The sequence below is a fragment of the Oncorhynchus mykiss genome, chromosome 16 (genome assembly GCF_057628025.1).
Source record: "Oncorhynchus mykiss isolate SJ-2025 chromosome 16, ASM5762802v1, whole genome shotgun sequence".
Lineage (NCBI taxonomy): Eukaryota > Metazoa > Chordata > Actinopteri > Salmoniformes > Salmonidae > Oncorhynchus > Oncorhynchus mykiss.
In genome coordinates this window covers 58,090,083-58,115,679 of record NC_143037.1, presented here as the reverse complement: position 1 = coordinate 58,115,679, position 25,597 = coordinate 58,090,083, and the positions used below count along the sequence as shown (strand labels likewise).

The window sequence follows — 25,597 nt, the reverse complement described above, 5'->3', positions numbered from 1 at the left end:
TGGGAGAAAGGGGTACTGTCACTCGAGGTCGCCAGTCACTCGAGGTCGCCAGGCTGCTGATCATTACGCACACCTGTCACCATCATTACGCGCATCAGCACTTCCTCGGACTCACCTGAACTCCATTACGTTATTAATAACCTCCCCTATATCCGTCACTGCCTCAGTTTCTTTCCCAAGCCAGCATTAATGCCGTTATGTGTCCCTTGTACAGACACTGTTTGTGTTATGTTTCCTTTCTGTTTATTCATTCAATATTGTCACAATCATTTAGAGATTGATTGGACCAAGGTGCAGCGTGGTAGGCGTACATTTTATTTTATTTAAATGACACCGAAAAAACAACAAAATACAAAAACGAACGTAAAGCTACATGCAGTGCAGAAAGCAACTACACACAAACAAGACCCCACAATCTAAGGTGGGAAAAAGGGCTGCCTAAGTATGATCCCCAATCAGAGACAACGATAAACAGCTGCCTCTGATTGGGAACCATACTAGGCTAACAAATGGAAACATAGATTTGCCCACCCAAGTCACACCCTGACCTAACCAAATAGAGAATAAAAAAGGCTCTCTAAGGTCAGGGCGTGACAAATATTCACTCCCTGTACTTGCTTCTCATCTCCCAGCATCTGTCCATACAGTATAAGGGTATAATCTATGGATTTCATGACTGGGAATGCAGATATGCATCTGTTGGTCACAGATACCTTTAAAAAAATGGGCCTCAGGATTTTGTCACTGTATTTTTGTGCATACAAACTGCCATCGATAAAATGCAATTGTGTTCATTGTCTGTAGCTTATGCCTGCCCGTACCATAACCCCACCGCCACCATGGGGCACACTGTTCACAACGTTGACATCACCAAACCGCTCGCCCACACGACGCCATACACATGGTCTGCAGTTGTGAGGCCGGTTAGACGTACTGCCAAATTCTCTAAAACAATGTTGGAGGTAGCTTATGGTAGAGAAATTAACATTGAATTCTCTGGCAACAGCTCTGATGCCAGATAATTAAATGTTAATTTCTCTATTATAAGCTGCCTCCAACATTGTTTTAGAGAATTTGGCAGTACGTCTAACCGGCCTCACAACTGCAGACCATGTGTATGGCGTCGTGTGGGCGAGCGGTTTGGTGATGTCAACGTTGTGAACAACGTTGTTGGCCTAGTATGGTTCCCAATCAGAGGCAGCTGTTTAGCCCATATTTATTACACAGAGAAAACAGAAACTCCCGGAAGGGAGATAAAAGTGCATATTAGGATATACATAATATAAAAAGTACATGAATTATAAAGTTGTGGCAAATATAGTGATTAATGTGTAGGGAGACTGTCAGAATTGAGCATAACGGTAAAATAGTGGACCCAAAGTGACCCAAAATGGGAATGAAGAGGATCGTAAATTGTAGGGAACAAATCCCTCTCTGGATGACCAACCAACGACATTGAGCCCAATGTTCAATGAAAAAGCATTGCATTGTATTTGCAGAGTCTGAACTATTTACAGTTTATTCTAGGTTTGATAGTCTGGACTTTAATACTGAGAAGGAAGAGCTGCTGTGTGAACTCATCATTAGCACAAGACGAAAATAGATTTTGTAATAGAAGAAGTATTGTTGCATTAAAGGGGCTATAAGAAGTTACTAAATATTTTCTTTTTACTTAGAATTATTATTTTTTGTATCTATTTATTTAACAATTTAATTACGTTTTTTGCAGATGTGTACTGACACGGTCATTTCAACGGTCATTTCAACTGGTGTTTGTAAATTCATCAGTTATCTGACAGACAAACGCACCCTAAATATTTCGATTTGTAGCGAACTTTAAAATAATTCACTGTGGGGATTGAACTTGATCATAATAAACTAATTGTGTTAATTTACATAGCTTTCTAGGGCAGACCGCAGTGCTTTTGGCTTTTGAACTCGTGACTTCAAGCTCCAGACCTGACACCGGCGGCCTAGAACTAATAGGCAAATATCCATACTTGTAAAAAAAATTAACATTCCATCCCGAAGTCCAGCGCGCTATTGGCTCTGCGTTTATAAACCCAGGGTCATTACACTACATTGCTTCTTTCTTTGGTGTGCTAAGTGTAGATATTGGACGATATTTTTCCTGTTACGTTTTATGGTCGGCCACCCAATTAAAATCATGGGAATAGTCATGGTTGTCCAGCAAACTGATGTTATGTTAGTAGCTACTAATGTAGAAACTGTGATACAGATTTGGTTTTAGCTTTATTGCCCACGACACTCCACAATGACACAAGCGGAGAGAGAGCAAGAAAACGGCAAAGAGAAAGAAAAGGAAAAGGAGCGAGAGAAGGAGAAAGAGAAAGAAAAGGAACAGCGTGGTATCAAAAGACCAATCGCACCACCGGTTATCCCAGAGCCTCTTCAAGAAGTAAGTTGCAAAGCAGCGTTAAACGGGCCAAGGATTGATATGAGATTCAAATACGAACATATTAAATAATTATATGGGAATAATGTTTAGTTTGCACAGACTGCTATGGCAGCTACACATGGGCTAATGTTAACTAGCTAGCAGCTTGCCGACTCAACGATTTACGAAGGCGCTACTAGCTGGCGGACTGGAACTCCGACGTCACATTTTCTAAATAAAAAAACTGAACACAGAACCCAAAGCCCACAATTACACACTACAATGTCAAGGTTACTCTGTCTTGCAGTCCCCGTTCTGTTTGCTTCCTTGTTTATGAATACATTTTGTGACCTTACATCTCCCTTCACAGCAAATTCAAAGCAACTTTATCGTTGTGTTACACCCTGGATCGAAAACATTGAGAATTGGAAGAGCAACCGACACGCTTCCTGCGACTGTCCCGCACGTCATAGCCCGCAGACATAAACAAACGTGCCAGCCCCGATATGAGGATGGATGGCTGGTGAGAGAAGGCCTGAATGTGAGTCAAAAATGACCAACATATATGGGGTCAATTTCACGCCATATGTATTGAATTTAAAATAGACTAAATCGTGAACATGAAAAATTGAGAATGTTAACATATTGTAGCGACCCGCACAGACAGCTGTGTGTTATGTGTTAGGCTATTAGTTGGTTGTGTTGCACTTACCAGTACCCAGTGTTCGCAGGGTCCGACATGCCAATCAACCTGCTATCTGTCAATCACGGGAATGCCTGGAATGTTCTGATGCCGGTCTTCCTTGCGGTTGGCGGAGTGAAGGGGGGTTGGGCAGGGGGATGGAGCATTGGAAGTTAAGACCAGGTTTAGCCATTCTTCTTCCTCTTACTTCTGTTCTTCACAAGAGAAGGTCACAGTTGGTTTGTAGGGTATCTTTCATTTATTTGGTGTGGGCTACGGCCAAACAGTAGCCTGTGTAAAGTTGGGTTAATAAACCGTCAATTCGTTAACTCAATCCTCTGTGGACAATTGTTCCTTTATGATCTAGTCTGGCCATTACATTGGTGTCAGAAGTAAGAACGTTGATAAAAGTTAGCCAGCTAGCTAGCTGACTTATTTGGCTAGCTACCGTTGGTGAGAACAGGGTTGAAAATGCTTTGAGGGAATCCGAAAGTGAAGGTGGAGGTAGGGGACGATTATGGCCAAGGAGGTGCGTGTGCATGGACGTCGGAGATCGCCAGGGCGTCAGAGGCCGCTTGAGGGAGGACGTTAGACTGATGGCGGCTGAGGCGGACATGAGTGCCTCGTCGACTGTGCTACGCGAGGATTCTGGTGGGCGGACCGAAGGGGTGGCGGAGGAATCTGGGGCTCAGGATGTAAACAAACATGGCGGCGCCCAGTTCCCGGTTGTGTCCGTATCATTTAAGACCCTGAAGTATTCCGGTAAGGCGGATTGGGAAGCTTTTCATGCTCAATTTGAACTGTTAGCTCATTTTAGGGGGTGGTCAAATGAAGATCGGGCACTGCAGTTGGCTTTATGCCTCTCGGATGATGCTCTGGCCTGTTTGATATTGATTAGCCCCCAGACGTCATTATGGTGCTTTAGTGGGAGCACCGAGGAGGCGCTATGGACAGTGTGTACAGCCTGGGCTACTGCACTCCGAACTGAGTAATAGACGCAGGCAGCCTGGAGAGCCTCTATGGGTGCTAGCTAATGACATTGACTAACTACAACATTTTCAGACAAGATAGAACTGCCAAAGGGGGTGGTGTTGCAATCTACTCCAAAGATAGCCTGCAGAGTTCTGTCCTACTATCCAGGTCTGTACCCAAACAATTTGAACTTCTACTTTTAAAAATCCACCTCTAAAAACAAGTCTCCGTTGCCGCCTGCTATAGACCACCCTCTGCCCCCAGCTGTGCTCTGGACACCATATGTGAACTGATTGCCCCCCATCTATCTTCAGAGCTCGTGCTGCTAGCCGACCTAAACTGGAACATGCTTAACACCCCAGCCATCCTACAATCTAAGCTTGATGCCCTCAATCTCACACAAATTATCAATGAACCTACCAGGTACCTCCCCGAAGCCGTAAACACGGCACCCTCATAGATATCATCCTAACCAACTTGCCCTCTAAATACACCTCTGCTGTCTTCAACCAAGATCTCAGCGATCACTGCCTCATTGCCTGCATCAGTAATGGGTCAGCGGTCAAACGACCTCCACTCATCACTGTCAAACGCTCCCTGAAACACTTCAGCGAGCAGGCCTTTCTAATCGACCTGGTCGGGGTATCCTGGAAGGATATTGATCTCATCCCGTCAGTAGAGGATGCCTGGATATTTTTTTTAAATGCCTTCCTAACCATCTTAAATAAGCATGCCCCATTCAAGAAATTTAGAACCAGGAACAGATATAGCCCTTGGTTCACCCCAGACCTGACTGCCCTTAACCAACACAAAAACATCCTATGGCGTTCTGCATTAGCATCGAACAATCCCCGTGATATGCAGCTTTTCAGGGAAGCTAGAAACCATTATACACAGTTAGAAAAGCCAAGGCTAGCTTTTTCAAGCAGAAGTTTGCTTCCTGCAACACTAACTCAAAAAAGTTCTGGGACACTGTAATGTCCATGGAGAATAAGAACACCTCCTCCCAGCTGCCCACTGCACTGAAGATAGGAAACACTGTCACCACTGATAAATCCACAATAATTGAGAATTTCAAGAAGCATTTTTCTACGGCTGGCCATGCTTTCCACCTGGCTACCCCTACCCCGGTCAACAGCACTGCACCCCCCACGGCAACTCGCCCAAGCCTTCCCAATTTCTCCCAAATCCAGTCAGCTGATATTAGGAAAGAGCTGCAAAATCTGGACCCCTACAAATCAGCGGGCTAGACAATCTGGACCCTTTCTTTCTAAAATGATCTGCCGAAATTGTTGCCACCCCTATTACTTGCCTGTTCAACCTCTCCTTCGTGTCGTCTGAGATTCCCAAAGATTGGAAAGCAGCTGCGGTCATACCCCTCTTCAAAGGGGGGGGACACTCTTGTCACAAACTGCTACAGACCTATATCTATCCTACCCTGCCTTTCTAAGGTCTTCGAAAGCTAAGTCAACAAACAGATTACCGACCATTTCGAATCTCACCATACCCTCTCTGCTATGCAATCTGGTTTCAGAGCTGGTCATGGGTGCACCTCAGCCACGCTCAAGGTCCTAAACGATATCTTAACCGCCATCGATAAGAAACATTACTGTGCAGCCGTATTCATTGATCTGGCCAAGGCTTTCGACTCTGTCAATCACCACATCCTCATCGGCAGACTCGACAGCCTTGGTTTCTCAAATTATTGCCTCGCCTGGTTCACCAACTACTTCTCCGATAGAGTTCAGTTTGTCAAATCGGAGAGTCTGTTGTCCGGACCTCTGGCAGTCTCTATGGGGGTGCCACAGCGTTCAATTCTTGGACCGACTCTCTTCTCTGTATACATCAATGATGTCACTCTTGCTGTCTATGATCTCTGATCCACCTCTACGCAGACGACACCATTCTGTATACTTCTGGCCCTTCTTTGGACACTGTTAACAACCCTCCAGGCAAGCTTCAATGCCATACAACTCTCCTTCAGTGGCCTCCAATTGCTCTTAAATACAAGTAAAACTAAATGCATGCTCTTCAACCGATCGCTGCCCGCCTGTCCAGCATCACTACTCTGGACGGCTCTGACTTAGAATACGTGGACAACTACAAATACCTAGGGGTCTGGTTAGACTGTAAACTCTCCTTCCAGACCCACATCAAACATCTCCAATCCAAAGTTAAATCTATAATTGGCTTCCTATTTCGCAATAAAGCATCCTTCACACATGCTGCCAAACATAACCTTCTGGGGGAAGCAGACGAGGGCAAGCTGGTGGAGCCTGTTGTCACTGTGGAGTGGGTGCCCTGCTCCGCCCTGGTTGTCACTGGGTCCACAGTAACCCTGGTGAGGCCAGATATTGTGCCAGGTTGGACTCAGTGTGAACCCACAACTGTGCAGCTCCGCACAGTCACAGGTGAGCTGGCTCCCGACAGCAGTGTCTGGTATACCTCGATGACATCCTGGCCCATGGCAGCTCCTTCCAGTCAGCCCTGGGGGCACTACGGCGTGTGCTGGAGAGGGTGGCTGCCGCAGGTCTGAAGCTCCACCCCGAGAAGTGCCACTTCATAAGGAGAGAGGTCTCCTTCTTGGGCCACAGAGTGGGGAAGGAGGGGATCAGCACCATGGAGGACAAGGTGGGGGCTGTCAGAGACTGACCCACCCCCACCGACCAGCGTCAGCTGAAGAGCTTCCTGGGCCTGGCCTCGATCTACAGGAGGTTTGTACGGGGCTTCTCAAGCGTTGCTGCTCCCCTGAACCGCCTGCTGCCGAAGGACAAGGCCTTCACTTGGGACAGTGGAGTGTGACGAAGCCTTCAACACCCTCAAACGTGCACTGATCGAGGCCCCCGTGCTCGCCCCCCCTGACCTCACCATGCCCTTTATCCTGGACACAGACTCTAGCAATGTGGGCATGGGTGGGGTGCTGGCCCAGGTGGGGCCAGAGGGGAAGAGAGTGGTGGCGTACTTCAGCAAAACATTTGACAAACATGAGCGCCGCTACTGTGTCACCCGGTGGGAGCTCCTGGCTGTGGTGGCTTCCATCAAACACTTCAAGTACTACCTGGGTGGCCTGCCCTTTACTGTAAGGACGGACCACTCTGCTCATAGGTGGCTCATGTCTTTCAGAGAGCCAGAGGGACAGGTGGCTCGCTGGTTGGAGGAGCTTCAGCCGTATGACTTCACAGTGGTGCACAGGGCAGGGGCACGCCACTCCAACGCCGACGCCATGTCCCGTCGGCCTTGTACTGCAGACGGCTGCCGCCACTGTGGGCGGAGAGAGGGACGGGAGAGAGCGCTGTGTGCAGAGGAAGGGGTCTGGGCCACAGTGTGTCGGGCGAGCGGGCCTGTCTGTTGTGAGCTGCAGACCGTCAACATGGCTGAATGGGGGCAGCAGCAGGGACGGGACACAGACCTACAGCAGCAGGGACGGGACACAGACCTACAGCAGCAGGGACGGGACACAGACCTACAGCAGCAGGGACGGGACACAGACCTACAGCAGCAGGGACGGGACACAGACCTACAGCAGCAGGGACGGGACACAGACCTACAGCAGCAGGGACGGGACACAGACCTACAGCAGCAGGGACGGGACACAGACCTACAGCAGCAGGGACGGGACACAGACCTAGAGCAGCAGGGACGGGACACAGACCTACAGCCAGTGCTACAGTGGGTAGAGGTGCAGGTGAGGCCACCATGGGAAGAGGTGACAGCCAAAGGGTTGTGGTCAAAGTTTGAGAGACTGCGGCTGGCTGATGTTGTGCTACAGCGGGCATGGAAGGAATCATCTACGGGAGAGGTGGCAGGTGGTGGTCCCAAAAGCACTGCGGGAGGCTGTGCTCCAGAGTGCTCATGGGGGGGTGGGGACTGGACACTGGGGTCACAAAAACACTCCGCCACCTCCGTCAGTAAAATTATAAATATAAATTGGTAATATTTGCCAATTTATATATTTTCAGAGTTACAATGACTTGTAAAAGTGTCTCAGAACTCTGCTGAATTACCTCAATTGAAGGTCAGCTAAGTTTACCTAGGCGACTTAACGTTACTAGGTCGGTATATGAAGTTGTTATATTATCATTAGTAGTCTATTATCAGGTAAAATAATATGCTTATTAGACCAATGGAGACCCATTGTCTACTCCTCCCTCTATACCCCGCCCTTCACGGAAAAATAATGCCAAAACTCGCAATTGAAAAGACTGGCAGTGACCGCAAAGAAATCGACATCGAAAGCAAAGATATGAGTAGCGTAACGAAAAGGCAGTACATGCAGGCAAGAGCGTAGGCTAAATGTATTCAATAGGATTGGTTGCTGGGAAAGTTTAACTGAAAACATTTTTTGCATTCGTTTTCAAATACAGTGCCTTGCGAAAGTATTCGGCCCCCTTGAACTTTGCGACCTTTTGACACATTTCAGGCTTCAAACATAAAGATATAAAACTGTATTTTTTGTGAAGAATCAACAACAAGTGGGGCACAATCATGAAGTGGAACGACATTTATTGGATATTTCAAACTTTTTTAACAAATCAAAAACTGAAAAATTGGGCGTGCAAAATTATTCAGCCCCTTTACTTTCAGTGCAGCAAACTCTCTCCAGAAGTTCAGTGAGGATCTCTGAATGATCCAATGTTGACCTAAATGACTAATGATGATAAATACAATCCACCTGTGTGTAATCAAGTCTCCGTATAAATGCACCTGCACTGTGATAGTCTCAGAGGTCTGTTAAAAGCGCAGAGAGCATCATGAAGAACAAGGAACACACCAGGCAGGTCCGAGATACTGTTGTGAAGAAGTTTAAAGCCGGATTTGGATAAAAAAAGATTTCCCAAGCTTTAAACATCCCAAGGAGCACTGTGTAAGCGATAATATTGAAATGGAAGGAGTATCAGACCACTGCAAATCTACCAAGACCTGGCCGTCCCTCTAAACTTTCAGCTCATACAAGGAGAAGACTGATCAGAGATGCAGCCAAGAGGCCCATGATCACTCTGGATGAACTGCAGAGATCTACAGCTGAGGTGGGAGACTCTGTCCGTAGGACAACAATCAGTCGTATATTGCACAAATCTGGCCTTTATGGAAGAGTGGCAAGAAGAAAGCTATTTCTTAAAGATATCCATAAAAAGTGTTGTTTAAAGTTTGCCACAAGTCACCTGGGAGACACACCAAACATGTGGAAGAAGGTGCTCTGGTCAGATGAAACCAAAATTGAATTTTTTGGCAACAATGCAAAACGTTATGTTTGGCGTAAAAGCAACACAGCTGAACACACCATCCCCACTGTCAAACATAGTGGTGGCAGCATCATGGTTTGGGCCTGCTTTTCTTCAGCAGGGACAGGGAAGATGGTTAAAATTGATGGGAAGATGGATGGAGCCAAATACAGGACCATTCTGGAAGAAAACCTGATGGAGTCTGCAAAAGACCTGAGACTGGGACGGAGATTTGTCTTCCAACAAGACAATGATCCAAAACATAAAGCAAAATCTACAATGGAATGGTTCAAAAATAAACATATCCAGGTGTTAGAATGGCCAAGTCAAAGTCCAGACCTGAATCCAATCGAGAATCTGTGGAAAGAACTGAAAACGGCTGTTCACAAATGCTCTCCATCCAACCTCACTGAGCTCGAGCTGTTTTGCAAGGAGGAATGGGAAAAAATGTCCGTCTCTCGATGTGCAAAACTGATAGAGACATACCCCAAGCGACTTACAGCTGTAATCGCAGCAAAAGGTGGCGCTACAAAGTATTAACTTAAGGGGGCTGAATAATTTTGCACGCCCAATTTTTCAGTTTTTGATTTGTTAAAAAAGTTTGAAATATCCAATAAATGTCGTTCCACTTCATGATTGTGTCCCACTTGTTGTTGATTCTTCACAAAAAAATACAGTTTTATATCTTTATGTTTGAAGCCTGAAATGTGGCAAAAGGTCGCAAAGTTCAAGGGGGCCGAATACTTTTGCAAGGCACTGTATATATAAAAAACATTTGTCATAGTTTTGCTCTCGCTTTAAAATGATTTGCTTACAAGTTTTGGGGTTTTGCTTTTGATGTCTTATTTTTTTGTTTACAATTCTATACATTTTGCTTTCAAATGTTTGTTTTTTGATTTCAACATCATTATCTCACCCGTCCTCAAAAATATGTTTACATTCTCAACTTTATTTTTCATGTTCACAATTTATTTGATTTTGAATTCAATACATATGGCGTGAAATTGACCCCCTACCAACACACACATATACACACTGCCACCCCTATAATCCTCCAATGTGTACTCTCTCTCAACAAAGAAACCAGAGAGTAATGAACAGAGGCAGAATGGTCTCAAAATGGTTGACCAGGCCATCTGGTCAAAGAAGATGTCCAATGGCGTACGGAGGACGCCCGTGTCTGCTGAACAGGTGTGTGTAGTTGTATGTGCAGGGCTCTACGTATCTTTACCTATGTAGCCGGTGTGTATGTCTGTTCTACAGCACAATCAGGTGACCACATGTCTCTGATTGTGCGGGACAGTCCCAGATTTTGTTCTACAAACAATCATGTCCTGCATTTTATCAACAAATTCAAACACCACTAATTTACAAAAAAATATGTAGATTTGTTCCGTATTTCAGTCTGACATTACAACCTGTCTCGTATAGTCACTGCGCTCTTTCTGCATCACCAAATTCGGCTCATGGCAAAAAAGTAGGATAAGTGTGCTTCAAATAGCTTGTTCGGTGTAGTGCTGCCAGAATGTTGCTCCGGCACTTTTCACAATGGTTCTCGTTTAGTAAAGTTAGACCAAAGCTAAATCAATTGCCTTGGAATTTCACATACAGATTAATTAGTGTTCTACATAACCCCCCAAAATAGCATAGTGTTAACAATGTTACACCAAAACACCACCGTAGTCATTTATTTTTAGCATGGTTAGCAGAATATTCACATTGTTTTTCTTATGCGGCCAAAACTCAACAGTGCGCGGCACTAGGCAGAAATTGCTTGGATTGAAAAAAACTACAGGAAGGTGGAGTAGTTTAACACTATATGCTCTAATTTACAACAAAACAAGTAATGGTAGAAGCTCAATGCTTATATAAACTGACTGAGATCAAATGTTTGGCATGCAGATGCAGGTTGAATGTTTCACAGGTAAAACCTGAAGAATTATCATCATTCACGATTGACTGTAGTGATGGCCTATTTTGAAAGTATGTATGCCTAACTGGGTATTAAAAATATAACATTATTTTGAGACTATGTGTGGGCAAAAATTGCAATTGGAGGATGTATATTATGTAATGATATTCAATAAACAACATATGTCGGTACAAACTTTGAGCATTTATTACATTTTGTATTCATGTAGGCTATACTGTCCTGCCAAAATCATCCTGTTGTCTCGCAGCTCGTGAACGACCGTTTGATAGTCTGTTTGGGTATGTTGTCTTGCAGGCCAGGTCTTATAACAGACTGATTCGACCAGCAGGTCTGGACACTAGCTCCAGGATGAAGTGGACCACCACAGCACACCATCCAGAGCACCTGGTGGGAGAGGAGGTGAGGGAGTACAGCACATCTGGACACAATACATGCACGTTAAAGAGCAGGTTACTTTCAGAAATTGTTTTCAGTATATAAGTCCTTTGTCATTTTGTCAATCATTGATTTCTCCCTCCTCTCTTGCTTTGTTTTCTCTCCCCTCTGTCCTAATGGCAGGCATTGTATGTAAACCCCACTGACTGTTACAACGTGCACTGGCCCATCAGCAGGGGGCAGCTCAATGTGCACGGCGGTGCAGGGGGTTCTCTGACTGCTGTCCTGGCCGATCTGGAGGCCATCTGGAGCCACGTCATCCAGAAACAACTGGAAATCCCCCTAAAAGACCTCAAGGTACAGGACAGACAATTGGCTCACTTCACACTACAGTGCCTGAATATTACCAGTCAAAAGTTTGGACACACCTACTCATTGAAGGGCTTTTCTTTATTTAGATGTTCTACATTGTAGAATGATAGTTTTGATGTCGTCACTATGAAATAACACATATGGAATCATGTAGTAACACCATAAACGTGTTACACAAATCAAAATATATGTTTTATATTTGAGATTCTTCAAAGTAGCCACCCTTTGCCTTGCTGACAGCTTTGCACACTCTTGGCATTCTCTCAACCAGCTTCACCTGGAATGATATTCCAACAGTCTTAAAGGAGTTCCCATATATGCTGAGCACTTGTTGGCTACTTTTCCTTCACTCTGTGGTCCAACTCATCCCAAACCATCTCAATTGGGTTGAGGTCGGGTGATTGTGGAGGCCAGGTCATCTGACTTACCCCATCACTCTCCTTCATGGTCAAATAGCCCTTACACAGCCCGGAGGTGTGTTGGGTCATTTTCCTGTTGTAAAATAAATGATTGTGCCACTAAGCGCAAACCAGATTGGATGGCGTATCGCTGCAGAATGCTGTGGTAGCCGTGCTGGTTAAGTGTGCCATGAATTCTAAATAAATCACTGACAGTGTCACCAGCAAAGCACCATCACACCTCCTCCATGCTTCACGTTGGGAACCACAAATGCAGAGATGCGTCTCACAAAGACACGCGCCGGTCAGAACCAAAAATCTCAAATTTGGTTTCATCAGACCAAAGGACAGATTTCCACCAGTCTGATGTCCATTGCTCGTGTTTCTGGCCCAAGCAAGTCTCTTTTTATTATTGGTGTCCTTTAGTTGTGGTTTCTTTGCCATAATTTGACGGAAGGCCTGATTCACACAGTGTACTCTGAACAGTTGATGTTGAGATGTCTGTTACTTGAACTCTGTGAAGCATTTATTTGGGCTGCAATCTGAGACTGGTAACTCTAATGAACTTATCCTCTGCAGCAGAGGTAACTCTGGGTCTTCCTTTCCTATGGCGGCCCTCATTTTACATTTTTTAAAAACCTTTATTTAACCAGGAAGGGCTGATCATCCTGGCCAAGATAGGCAGCCCTAAGTCATTACACAATTTCAGACAGACAACAAGAAAAACTACAGGTAATCTAGTAAAATACCATATAATTCACAAGAGTATAACAAAATCATAAAACAGCAAATTAACAACAATCGGCCTCAAAATCCTTCAACAGTGATTTAAAAACACCAAGCGGGACAAGTTCTTCCAGTTTAAAAGTATTTTGTAAGGCGTTCCAAGCCGTTGGCGCAGAGTACATAAAAGCCCTTTTACCAAATTCAGTTGGGACATTTGGAACAGTTATCAGGATAAAGTCCTGCGAATGAAGAGAGTACCCACCACATTTCTGAACAATAAAAATTCCCAAATATAATGGTAGTAACCCCAAAATGGCTTTGTAAATAAAAGTATACCAGTGACTGAGCCTACGATTGACTAGATAAGGCCAGCCAACCTTGGTAAATAAAGTGCAGTGGTGCGTAAGGATTTTGCAGTTTAAAATACGTCTCAATGCTCCATGGTAAAGGCTGTCAATTGATCTCAAACACTGAGCGGAAGCATTCATATATAAAATATCCCCATAGTCTAGTAAAGGCATAAATGTAGCTGATACTAGCCACCTTCTGGCTTCAAAGGAAAAACGCCTTATTCCTAAAATAAAATCCCAGCTTCAGTAAAAAAAAAAATTGTAAGTTGTTGAATATGCAATTTAAAAGAAGCCTTCATCAATTAAAATTCCAAGATGATACAATTCCAATCTCATTGCATGAGCAGGTGAAAGGTGAATAGGTGAAAGGTTCAAAGGTCTATTTCTTGCTTTAGAAAACTTCAATTGAACAGTATAAAAAGCAGTTTGCAACTTCTGGAAATCTTTTGTGAAAGACGAAGCACAACAAATTACAGTATCATCAGCATAATGGAGAAGTTGAGCATTTTGCAAATTTTTGTCTAAATGATTTATATTAATAGTGAATAAGAGGGGACCAAGTACAGAGCCCTGGGGCACACCATTACAGACAGACAGTTTAACAGACATGAGCCCATCAAATTGAGTGCACTGAGTTCTATCATACAGATAGATGGCAAACCATGCAACTGCATGCTCCGAAAGACCGACGCCTGACAATCTCTGCCTCAGTATAGCATGATCAATTGTATCAAAAGCCTTAGAGACCAATAAAAAGTGAGACAGTGCTGTTTTTTGTCAAAGGCTTCAGTGATATAATTTAAAACCTTCATGGCTGCTTTAATTGTGCTATTCTTCTCCCTGAAGCCCGATTGGTACATTGATGAAATAGTTAGTATATAAAAACTATTTTAGCTGTTCACTCACAAGGGTTTCAAGTATTTTCTCCAGGGGTGACCGCTTTGAGATTGACCTATAATTATTTAAGAGTTGATCTTCTCCTTTTAAAAGTGGTAGGACAAATGCTGATTTCTAGATCTTTGGAATTTCATTACATTCCAGAGTTAAATTGAACAGATATGTAAGTGGTTAAGCTATGAAATCACCTGCCAGTTTAATCAGTGATCAAGAAGATCAGGACCTGCAAGCTTTCTCTGATCTATGGATTTCAGGGCTTTTATGTACCACCTGCACTGAAAATGGCAAAAAGCTAAAAGTTTTACCAACTCTCACTGGTTCATCCACACGGGGTTGTACAAAGACCGAGGATACTGAATCAAACAGCCTACCAGATGATACAAAGTGCGCATTGAAACAATTCAGCATTTCAGTTTTGTCAAATACAGCAACAGAGTCCTTCAATACACATGACGGTAAATCATTAACATTACCGTTACCAGACATAGACTTAATAGCCTTCTAAAACTTTCTAGGGTCATTCAGGTTATCAGTGGTAACAGACAAAATATTCAGACTTTGTCTTCCTGAGAAGAAAATAACACTTGTTTTGTAGCTGCCTAAAAATAAGCCAATCAGCATCAGAACATGATTTTCTTGTTTGGTTCCTATTTGGAAGAAAACATCATGAAAGAATTTCCAGGCAGTTTCCACAGGAATAAGCTCAATCTGGGTCCAGTCAAAATAAAACAAATCATGAAAAAAAGCCTGCTTATTAAACTCTTAAAATTAATTTCTCTTACAAATAAAGCGTGGGGTTGTCTTAGGAACTTTAGTATTTCTAACAGCAACAACAGCACAATGGTCACCTCTTACTCCCACCTGAGACGCAGACGTCTCATCTAGACACCTGGAAATGCAAATGCGCTACGCTAAATGCTAAATGTACTCGTTAAAACTCAAACTTTCATTAAAACACCCATGCAGGGTATTGAATTAAAGCTACACTCGTTGTGAATCTAGCCAACAAGTCAGATTTTTAAAATGCTTTTCGGCGAAAGCATGAGAAGCTATTATCTGATAGCATGCAACACCCCAAAATACCTGAAGGGGACGTAAACAAAATAATTAGCGTAGCCGGCGCTACACAAAACGCAGAAATAAAATATAAAACATTCATTACCTTTTGATGATATTCTTTGTTGGCACTCCTATATGTTCCATAAACATCACAATTGGGTCTTTTTCCCGATTAAATCCGTCCATGTATGCCCAAAATATCCATTTGTATAGCCTGTCTGGTTCAGGAAACAGCTCCGTTCCAAAACGCAACGTCATTTTTTAAAATTATATAAGTTGCCTATATTCTTTGACAAAACACTTCAAACTACTTTTCTAACCCAACTTTAGGTATTTGTAAACGTTAATAATCGATCAAATTGATCACTGGGCGATCTGTATTCAATAGCAGCTACTGAAGAAAACGTTGTCCTTTCTCTCTCTTCCAAAAATCTTTTCCTGTATGCTGGACGAAATGAAGGATCTATTTGTCATTACACAAAGGATTTTTGTCAATGAAAATGACGTTTTTGGCGACATCGTGTGGAAGTTGTAGGAACTGCAAGCTCCCGGATATATATTTTTGATTGCAATAAACAATTCAGAGACTGGCGGATTAATACTTTTCTGTGGTTTTTGTGACCAGGTTTTTCTTGGGATTTCGCTTGCTGTTCACGGTCTGTTATAGTCACAGACATTATTTAACCAGTTTTAGAAACTTCAGAGTGTTTTCTATCCACACATACTAATCATATGCATATACTATATTCCTGGCATGAGTAGCAGGACGCTGAAATGTTGCGCGATTTTTAACAGAATGTTCGAAAAAGTAGTGGGTCGACTTAAGAGGTCATTTGAAGAATCTCAAATATAAATATATTTTGATTTGGTTACTACATGATTCCATATGTGTTATTTCATAGATTTGATGTCTTCACTATTATTCTACAATGTAGAAAATAGTAAAAATTAAGAAAAACCCTTGAATGAGTAGGTGTGTCCAAACTTTTGACTGGTACTGTATATATATTTTTTTTACCTGACTAAACCTAACAAATCATAACATGTAGCAGAGACAATGTTGTGGTCAGTTTTATTTTGTACTCTGATCTAATCTCTTGTTTGTTGGGTTGGCAGTATTACAGATGTATCCTTTTAGTCCCTGACATCTATAACAGGCATCACATCAAGGAACTGGTCAACATGCTGCTGCTCAACATGGGCTTTTCAGGTACAATACACACTAAATGGCTACACCTGAGTTGACCCTTGTATTATTCATGTTTTTTTGTTGTTGCACTGTCTATGCACACTTACAGGGCCCTTCACACATACACTCACTTCATAATTTGCTCACACACATAATATGCACATTTATACTGACTTTACACACACCCACTCATACATCATCATATACACTGCTGTTTATCATATCCTGATGCCTAGTCACCTTTCCCTTATACATATTTACTTTTGCGCTTTGTTTTACCCACATACTCATATCCGTAAGTTGACATTAAATAGTCGGATCGGATGATACTCGTGATCTGAAAAAAATGAAGTGTTAAGTAGATGTTGGCAATGTACCTCCCTGCACGTTCTCACTGCAAAAAAAGCTGTAGAATAGGAGCAGAGAGGTGTGTCTGTGTCCTCAACTTGCAACAGGCAGCCACGTTTGCTGTTACTCAGTCAGAATGCACATCAGTGTTTCATTTTTTCTCTCCATACCCTTGCCTGCTTGTTAGATATTGTGCACATTGATAGCTTTATAGCAAATGTCCTTGCAATGTGATTTATCATAGTAGTAGCCTGGCAGCAGCAATCTGAATGATCAGACCAAAAACATGCAAGGAAAATTGATCTGGTGAAATGATGAACCGAGTGGATGGAGAAATACAGCTTCACTCTTATCCAACCAGAGCAGAAGGATCAAAGTAGAGCCCGCCCTTCTCTTTAAAGACAGCCAGTGGAGTTATTTAGACCATGTAGAACCTCTCACATTACTGACTGACATGAGAAAGATGTGTGCTGTCACCAGAAAATATATATCATTACAAAAAATACTTGGACCGTAATTTTATCCAGAAATTTGCCCATATCTGTTAGGATACTCGTTTTGTCTGGCTACTCGGCACAACCCTAGTAAATATGGTACTGGAACTGATCCTGTATATATAGCTTGTTTGCTTGCTTTTTCTTGTGTTTGTGTTCTACATTGTTATGTTTAGTATAACATTGTTATTGATTACTGCGTTGTTGGGTTTAGAGCTGGCCAGAAATGCATTTAGCTGTACTTGTGTATATGACTTTGAAACTTGATTGTCGCTCCTTGGTCTGCAGCGATCGTAGTCCACCAGGAGTCTGTGTGTGCTACCTTCGGCAGTGGCCTGAGCAGTGCCTGTGTGGTGGACGTGGGCGACCAGAAGACCAGTCTGTGTTGTGTGGAGGACGGGGTGTCTCACCGCAACTCCAGGTGGGTATATTGCATCATGCATCTCATATGTATATATTGTACTCTATACTATGCCACTGTATCTTAGTCCAATGCCGCTCTGACACATATGTAAATATATTCTTAATACATTCCTTACTTTGATTTACGTGTATTTTGCTTATATGTTGTGAAACTGTTAGATATTACTGCACTGTCGGAGCTGGAAGCACAAGCATTTCGCTACACCCGCAATAACATCTGCTAAACACGTGTATGTGACCAATAAAATTGAATTAATTCCAAAGTCCCTCTTTGCCATGCAAATTAACTGAATCCCCAAAAAACAAATTTCCACTGCATTTCAGCCCTGCCACAAAAGGACCAGCTGACATCATGTCAGTGATTCTCTCGTTAGCACAGGTGTGAGTGTTGAGGAGGACAAGGCTGGAGATCTCTCTGTCATGCTGATTGAGTTTGAATAACAGACTAGAAGCTTCAAAAGGAGGGTGGTGCTTGGAATCATTGTTCTTCCTCTGTCAACCATGGTTACCTGCAAGGAAACATGTGCCGTCATCATTGCTTTGCACGAAAAGGGCTTCACAGGCAAGGATATTGCTGCCAGTAAGATTGCACCTAAATCAACCATTTATCAGATCATCAAGAACTTCAAGGAGAGCGGTTCAATTGTTGTGAAGAAGGCTTCAGGGCGCCCAAGAAAGTCCAGCAAGGTCCAGAACCGTCTCCTAAAGTTGATTCAGCTGCGGGATCAGGGCACCACCAGTACAGAGCTTGCTCAGGAATGGCAGCAGGCAGGTGTGAGTGCATCTGCACACACAGTGAGGTGAAGACTTTTGGATGATGGCCTGGTGTCAAGAAGGGCAGCAAAGAAGCCACTTCTCTCCAGGCAAAACATCAGGGACAGACTGATATTCTGCAAAAGGTACAGGGATTGGACTTCTGAGGACTAGGGTAAAGTCATTTTTTCTGATGAATCCCCTTTCTGATTGTTTGAGGCATCTGGAAAAAAGCTTGTCTGGAGAAGACAAGGTGAGCGCTACCATCAGTCCTGTCATGCCAACAGGAAAAAGCATCCTGAGACCATTCATGTGTGGGGTTGCTTCTCAGCCAAGGGAGTGGGCTCACTCACAATTTTGCCTAAGAACACAGCCATGAATAAAGAATGGTACCAACACATCCTCCGAGAGCAACTTCTCCCAACCATCCATCCAGGAACAGTTTGGTGACGAGCAATGCCTTTTCCAGCATGATGGAGCACCTTGGCAAAAGTAATAACTAAGTGGCTCTGGGAACAAAACATCAATATTTTGGGTCCATGGCCAGGAAACTCCCCAGACCTTAATCCCATTGAGAACTTGTGGTCAATCCTCAAGAGGCGGTTGGACAAACAAAAACCCACAAATTCTGACAAACTCCAAACATTGATTATTCAACAATGGGCTGCCATCAGTCAGGATGTGGCCCAGAAGTTAATTGACATCATGCCAGTGTGGATTGCAGAGGTCTTGAAAAAGGGGTCAACACTGCAAATATTGACTCTTTGCATCAACTTCATGTTATTGTCTATAAAAGCCTTTTGTCACTTATGAAATGCTTGTAATTATTACTTCAGTATTCCATAGTAACATCTGACAAAAATATCTAAAGACACTGAAGCAGCAGACTTTGTGAAAATGTATATTTGTGTCATTCTCAAAACTTTTGGCAACGACTGTACATGTCTGTCCTCCTGCAGGCTGTGTCTGGCATACGGGGGTGCTGATGTCACCCGCTGTTTCTTCTGGCTCCTGCAGAGGGCAGGCTTCCCATACAGGGAGTGTCAGCTCTCCAACAGGGTGGACTGCATCCTGCTGCAACAGCTCAAAGAGACCTTCTGCCACCTTGACCAGGTACTTAAACATCAAAGTCATAAGGCATCAATCGGAAGCCTGAAAAAGGGAGGAGCTTCTTTAACTTGTCCATTTTAAGAAACAGTTATTTTTACAGAATTTCTATCAACATGTTAAATATGCAACCAGAGGTTAAAAAAATACCACTTCCACACACAGAGACGTGTACAAAGCTCTCCCTCGCCCTCCATTTGGTAAATCTGACCACTATCCTCCTGATTCCTGCTTACAAGAAAATTTTAAAGCAGGAAGCACCAGTGAATCAGTCTATAAAAAAAGTGGTCAGATGAAGCAGATGCTACACTACAGGACTGTTTTGCTAGCACAGACTGGAATATGTTCTGGGATTCTTCCAATGGCATTGAGGAGGACACCATATCAGTCACTGGCTTTATCAATAAGTGCATCGAGGACATCGTCCCCACAGTGACTGTACTTACATACCCCAACCAGTAGCCATGGATTACAGGCAACATTCGCACTGAGCTAAAGGGTAGAGCTGCCACTTTCAAGGAGTGGGAAGCTATAAGTTTATGCCCTCCGACGAACTATCAAACAGGCAAAGTGTCAATACAGGACTAAGATCGAGTCGTACTACACCGACTCTGATGCTCGTCGGATGTGGCAGGGCCTGCAAACTATTGCAGACGAGAAACGGAAGTACAGCCGAGAGCTGCCCAGTGACACGAGCCTACCAGATTAGCTAAATAACTTCTATGCTCGCTTTGAGGCAAACAACACTGAAATATGCATGAGAGCATCAACTGTTACGGATGACTGTGTGATCACGCTCTCTGCAGTCGATGTGAGTAAGACCTTTAAACAGGTCAACATTCACAAGGCTGCTGGGCCAGACGGATTACCAGGACGTGTACTCCGAGCATGCACTGACCAACTGGCAAGTATCTTCACTGACATTTTCAACCTGTCCCTGTCTGAGTCTGTAATACCTAAATGTTTCAAGCAGACCACCATTGTCCAAGAACAGTAAGGTAACCTGCCTAAATGACTACCGACCCGTAGCACTCACGTCTGTAGCCAAGAAATGCTTTGAAAGGCTGGTCATGGCTCACATCAACACCATTATACCAGAAACCCTATACCCACTCCAGTTTGCATACCGCACCAACAGATCCACAGATGATGCCATCTCTATTGCACTCCACACTGCCTTTTCCCACCTGGACAAAAGGAACACCTATGTGTGAATGCTATTCATTGACTAAAGCTCAGCGTTCAACACCATAGTGCCCTCAAAGCTCATCACTAAGCTAAGGACCCTGGGACTAAACATCTCCCTCTGCAACTGGATCCTGACTTCCTGACGGGCCCCCCCCCAGGTAGTAAGGGTAGGTAACAACACATCTGCCATGCTGACCCTCAACACAGGGGCCCCTCAGGGGTGCGTGCTCATTCCCTTGCAGTACTCCCTGTTGACTCATGACTGCACGGCCAGGCACAACTCCAACACCACCATTAAGTTTGCTGATGACACAACGGTGGTTGGCCTGATCACCAACAACGATGAGACAGCCTATAGGGAGGAGGCCAGAGACCTGATCATGTGGTGCAAGACAAAAGAGTTGATTGTGGACTACAGGAAAAAGACGACCGAGCATGCCCCCATTCTCATCGACGGGGCTGTAGTGGAGCAGGTTGAGTGTTTCAAGTTCCTTGGTGTCCACATCACGAACAAACTAACATGGTCCAAGCACACCAAGACAGTCGTGAAGAGGGCACAACAAAACCTATTCCCCCTCAGGAGACTGAAAATATTTGGAATGGGTCCTCAGATCCCCAAAAGGTTCTACAGCTGCACCATCGAAAGCATCCTGACGGGTTACATCACTGCCTGGTATGGAAACTGCTCGGCCTCCGACAACAAGGCACTACAGAGGGTAGTGCGTACGGCCCAGTACATCACCGGGGCCAAGCTTCCTGCCATCTAGGACCTCTATACCAGGCGGTGTCAGAGGAAAGGCCCTAAATATCATCGGACTCCAGCCACCCTAGTCATAGACTGTTCTCTACTACCGCACGGCAAGGGGTACCAGAGCGCCAAGTCTAGGTCCAAAAGGCTTCTAAACAGCTTCTACTGCCAAGCCATAAGACTCCCGAACATCTAATCAAATGGCTACCCAGACTATTTGCACCCCCCTCCCCCCCTGCTACTACTACTCTATTTATTTTCTAAAACTTAAACAAACCTACCTGCATGTACATATTATCTCAATTACCTTGACATCGGTGCCCCCGCACAATGACACTGACTCTGTACCAGTGCACCCCGTATATGGCCGCGCTATTGTTATTTACTGCTGCTCTTTAATTACTTGTTTTTCTTATCGCTTATTTTTTAGGTATTTTTTTCAACTGCATCTTTGGTTAAGGGCTTGTACTTAAGCATTTCACTGTAAGGTCTACACCCGTTGTATTCTGCGCATGTGACATTCAATTTTGATTTAGTTTCTTCTATGGTGTGCCCTAATAACTAAGTCCCTGTTGCACTTTTCAATGTAAGGACTCTCCAACCCTGGTCTTGCAGTGTGAACTGTATGGTTATGGCCTTTATTTCATTACATCACAACATGCCAGTTTCAAATGGCCAACTAATGAATCATGGTCTTCCGTCTGGGCTATAAGGCCATAGCTGAAATAAGGTGCGTTACTGAAGAACGGGGCGTTGGAATAAAAGGTGATACCCCTTTTCTACATGCTCAGCTCTTTTCCCTTTTTCTCCAGGACATCTCTGGGCTTCAAGACCACGAGTTCCGCACCCGTTTCCCAGAGTCCCCTGCACTTCTTTACCAGGTTCGACTTGGCGATGAGAAACTGCAGGTATGTATACACAAGGGCTGTCAGTGGTAAAGCAGATTATTGTGGTTTTGAAGCCCAATTTTGATATTGAAGATGACTATAATAAATATGACATAATAAATGCTGTCACAATGTATCGTTTGTGTACCTCAGGCTCCTATGGCCTTGTTCTACCCCACCACGTTTGGAATAGTGGGCCAGAAGATGACCTCCTTGCAGCACAGATCTCAGGGTGACCCAGAGGACCCACATGATGAACACTACCTACTGGGAACCCAGAGCAAGCAGGACCAGGTAGTCTAGGAACACCTGACTCGATCCTATTAGAACTATCTGATTGGCTGATACTTCCTCTCTCTGTTTCCACCTTTCCCTTCCTCCTCTCTCCATCTCATCCTCCCTCTCCCATTATTATGCTCAGTCCTCTAAAGCCTCAGCAGAGCGTAAATCCCTTCCCAAGCCGCCTGGGTTCGAGGGGGAGTTGAGCAGCCAGGGTGGGGACCCCTCAGAACGTGGAGGTGGTGCCCATGGCCAGGATGTGGAGCTGGGACACTCCCAGAACGACTGCCTGATGGGAGGAGCAGAGATGGAGGAGCCTCCCTCAGCACTCCTCTCCAGGAAGACTGCCATGACCCAGTTTGAGGGCAAAGCGCTAGGCTTGGACAAAGCCATCCTACACAGCATCGATTGCTGTGGTAAGCAAAATATCCTGCTTCAAAACTCTGTCCTATAATACAGTATCTTATTTTATTCTACCATAAACACGAGGTAACACTAAATAATAAACATAAGATATAGATAAAACATTATTGGACATGATATTCATTATTCTGTTATGAAGTGAGGGTAAATTGTGAATTCTAAGCAGTGGTTTCCAATGTTGGATGTTTTGATAGGGGAATGTTAGGTTTTGTGTGTATTTTGTTTGTGCCCAGCATCTGACGAGACCAAGAGGAAGATGTACAGCTCCATCCTGGTGGTGGGGGGAGGCCTGCTGTTTCACAGGGCCCAGGAGTTCCTGCAGCACCGCATCCTCAACAAGATGCCTCCCTCCTTCCGCAGGGTGGTGGAGAGCGTGGAGGTCATCACACGACCCAAGGTACACTGGCTTCTACGTACACTGGCTTTACAGTGGACTAACATGGTCTTGAGGCATGCAGAAGACCAGGTGTTTATATCTAGTCTAACACAGTGGGTATAAAATGCAATCTTGCAGGAGTTTGTGTGTCGCTCCAAGCAGAGGTGTTTTAATGGCTGTGTTTTCCAGGATATGGACCCTCGCCTGATCTCGTGGAAGGGGGGAGCGGTGCTGGCCTGCCTGGACACCACCCAGGAGATGTGGATCCACCAGAGGGAGTGGCAGCGCTTTGGTGTGCGCATGCTGAGGGAGAGGGCTGCGTTTGTCTGGTGAACCACCCCAGACTACATCCCACTGGAACAAGGGAGCACAGAGGGAGAAGCCCATTACTTTAGACAGTAAAACATTGGCACAGGTACTACTCACAGAGAAAGACTGCCGGACACACAATATAAGGCAAATACTTAACCTGGGCACTGTCCCTCGTAGGCTTCAACATCTCTCTCTTAGTACCTTATATTGTGTAGTGTAATGTGTACTGCATGTCTTTCTGACAGTTTAACTGGTGCCTGTGTGGTAGATCGTTTAAATAGCTGTTTTGTTCACAGTTTCTTTCTTCTGGCATTGTGGATGTTAAATTTGATTAAAAACATACTTATTTCTTGAAGGACTTACTGTTTTGACATTTCTTATAGACCTTATGTATGTTGGAAGAAATTTGATTTGAGGCATATTTAACGGTAAAATGTTATGAACGTGGCCTCCCGGGTGCTAGCTGTGCCACCAGAGACTCTGGGTTCGAGCCCAGGCTCTGTCGCAGCCGGCCGCGACCGGGAGGTCCATGGGGTGACGCACATTTGGCCTAGCGTCGTCCGGATTAGGGAGGGTTTGGCCGGTAGGGATATCCTTGTCTCATCACGCACTAGTGACTCCTGTGGCGGGCCGGGCGCATGCACGCTGACCAGGCCGCTAGGTGTACGGCGTTTCCTCCGACACATTGGTGTGGTCGGCTTCCGGGTTGGATGCGCGCTGTGTTAAGAACCATTGCGGCTTGGTTGGGTTGTGTATCGGAGGACGCATGACTTTCAACCTTCGTCTCTCCCGAGCCCGTACGGGAGTTGTAGCGATGAGACAAGACAGTGACTACTAACAATTGGATACCACGAAATCAGGGAGAAAAAGGGTAAAATAACAAAACCATTTTTTTTTATGAACGTGTACCTATTCTACTTCACAATTAGCTAAGACGTGTGTTTGCGACGCAGAGGATCTGAGATCGAGCACCAGTAAGGACGCTATACTTAAACGATCAGTGATGCTTGTCACAGTAAAATGCTATGACTAACTCCTGTAGTGTCATTCATCATACCCCTAGTAAATCAAATTTGATTTAAACATGCACTACATGACCAAAAGTATTTGGACACCTGCTTGTCGAACATCTCATTACAAAAATCATGGGCATTAATATGGAGTTTGTCCCCTCTTTGCTGCTATAACAGCATCCACTCTTCTGGGAAGGCTTTCCCCTAGATGTTGGAACATTGCTGCGGAACTTGCTTCCATTCAGCCACAAGATTATTAGTGAGGTTGGGTGATTTAGGCCTGACTCGCAGTCTGCGTTCCAATTCATCCCACCAATCTTGACAAACCATTTCTGTATGGACCTCGCTTTGTGCACGGGGGCATTGTCATGCTGAAACTGTTGCCACAAAGTTGTAAGCACAGAATCGTCTAGAATGTCATTGTATGCTGTTAAGATTTCCCGTCACTGGAACTAAGGAGCCTCGTCTGAACTATGAAAAACAGCCCCAGACCATTATTCTTCCTCCACCAAACTTTACAGTTGACACTATGCATTGGGGCTGTTAACATTCTCCTGGCATCTTCCAAACCCAGATTTGTACGTTGGACTGCCAGATGGTGAAGCGGGATTCATCACTCCAGAGTCCAATGGCGGCGAGCTTTACACCACTCCAGCCGACGCTTGGCATTGTG

At 44.3% G+C, this 25,597-nt stretch overlaps 1 protein-coding gene across 2 annotated transcripts; it reads left to right on the top strand.

Annotated features, from left to right (window-relative positions):
- Positions 1–1,940: 1,940 nt before the first annotated feature.
- Positions 1,941–24,269, top strand: actr8 (actin related protein 8). 2 transcript variants are annotated; one of them, XM_021566550.3, is made up of 13 exons: positions 1,941–2,419; positions 2,769–2,939; positions 10,355–10,465; positions 11,502–11,606; positions 11,766–11,939; positions 16,501–16,594; positions 17,704–17,836; positions 19,551–19,704; positions 22,447–22,542; positions 22,675–22,815; positions 22,943–23,216; positions 23,457–23,620; positions 23,789–24,269. In XM_021566550.3, exons 1-13 carry the CDS (start codon positions 2,276–2,278, stop codon positions 23,930–23,932), a joined length of 1,905 nt encoding a protein of 634 aa, XP_021422225.1. In that variant the 5' UTR covers positions 1,941–2,275; the 3' UTR covers positions 23,933–24,269. The 2 variants fall into 2 exon arrangements, with proteins under 2 accessions (XP_021422225.1, XP_090059615.1); XM_090203489.1 differs by lacking the exon at positions 10,355–10,465 and having other exon boundaries at positions 2,020–2,419.
- Positions 24,270–25,597: the final 1,328 nt, after the last annotated feature.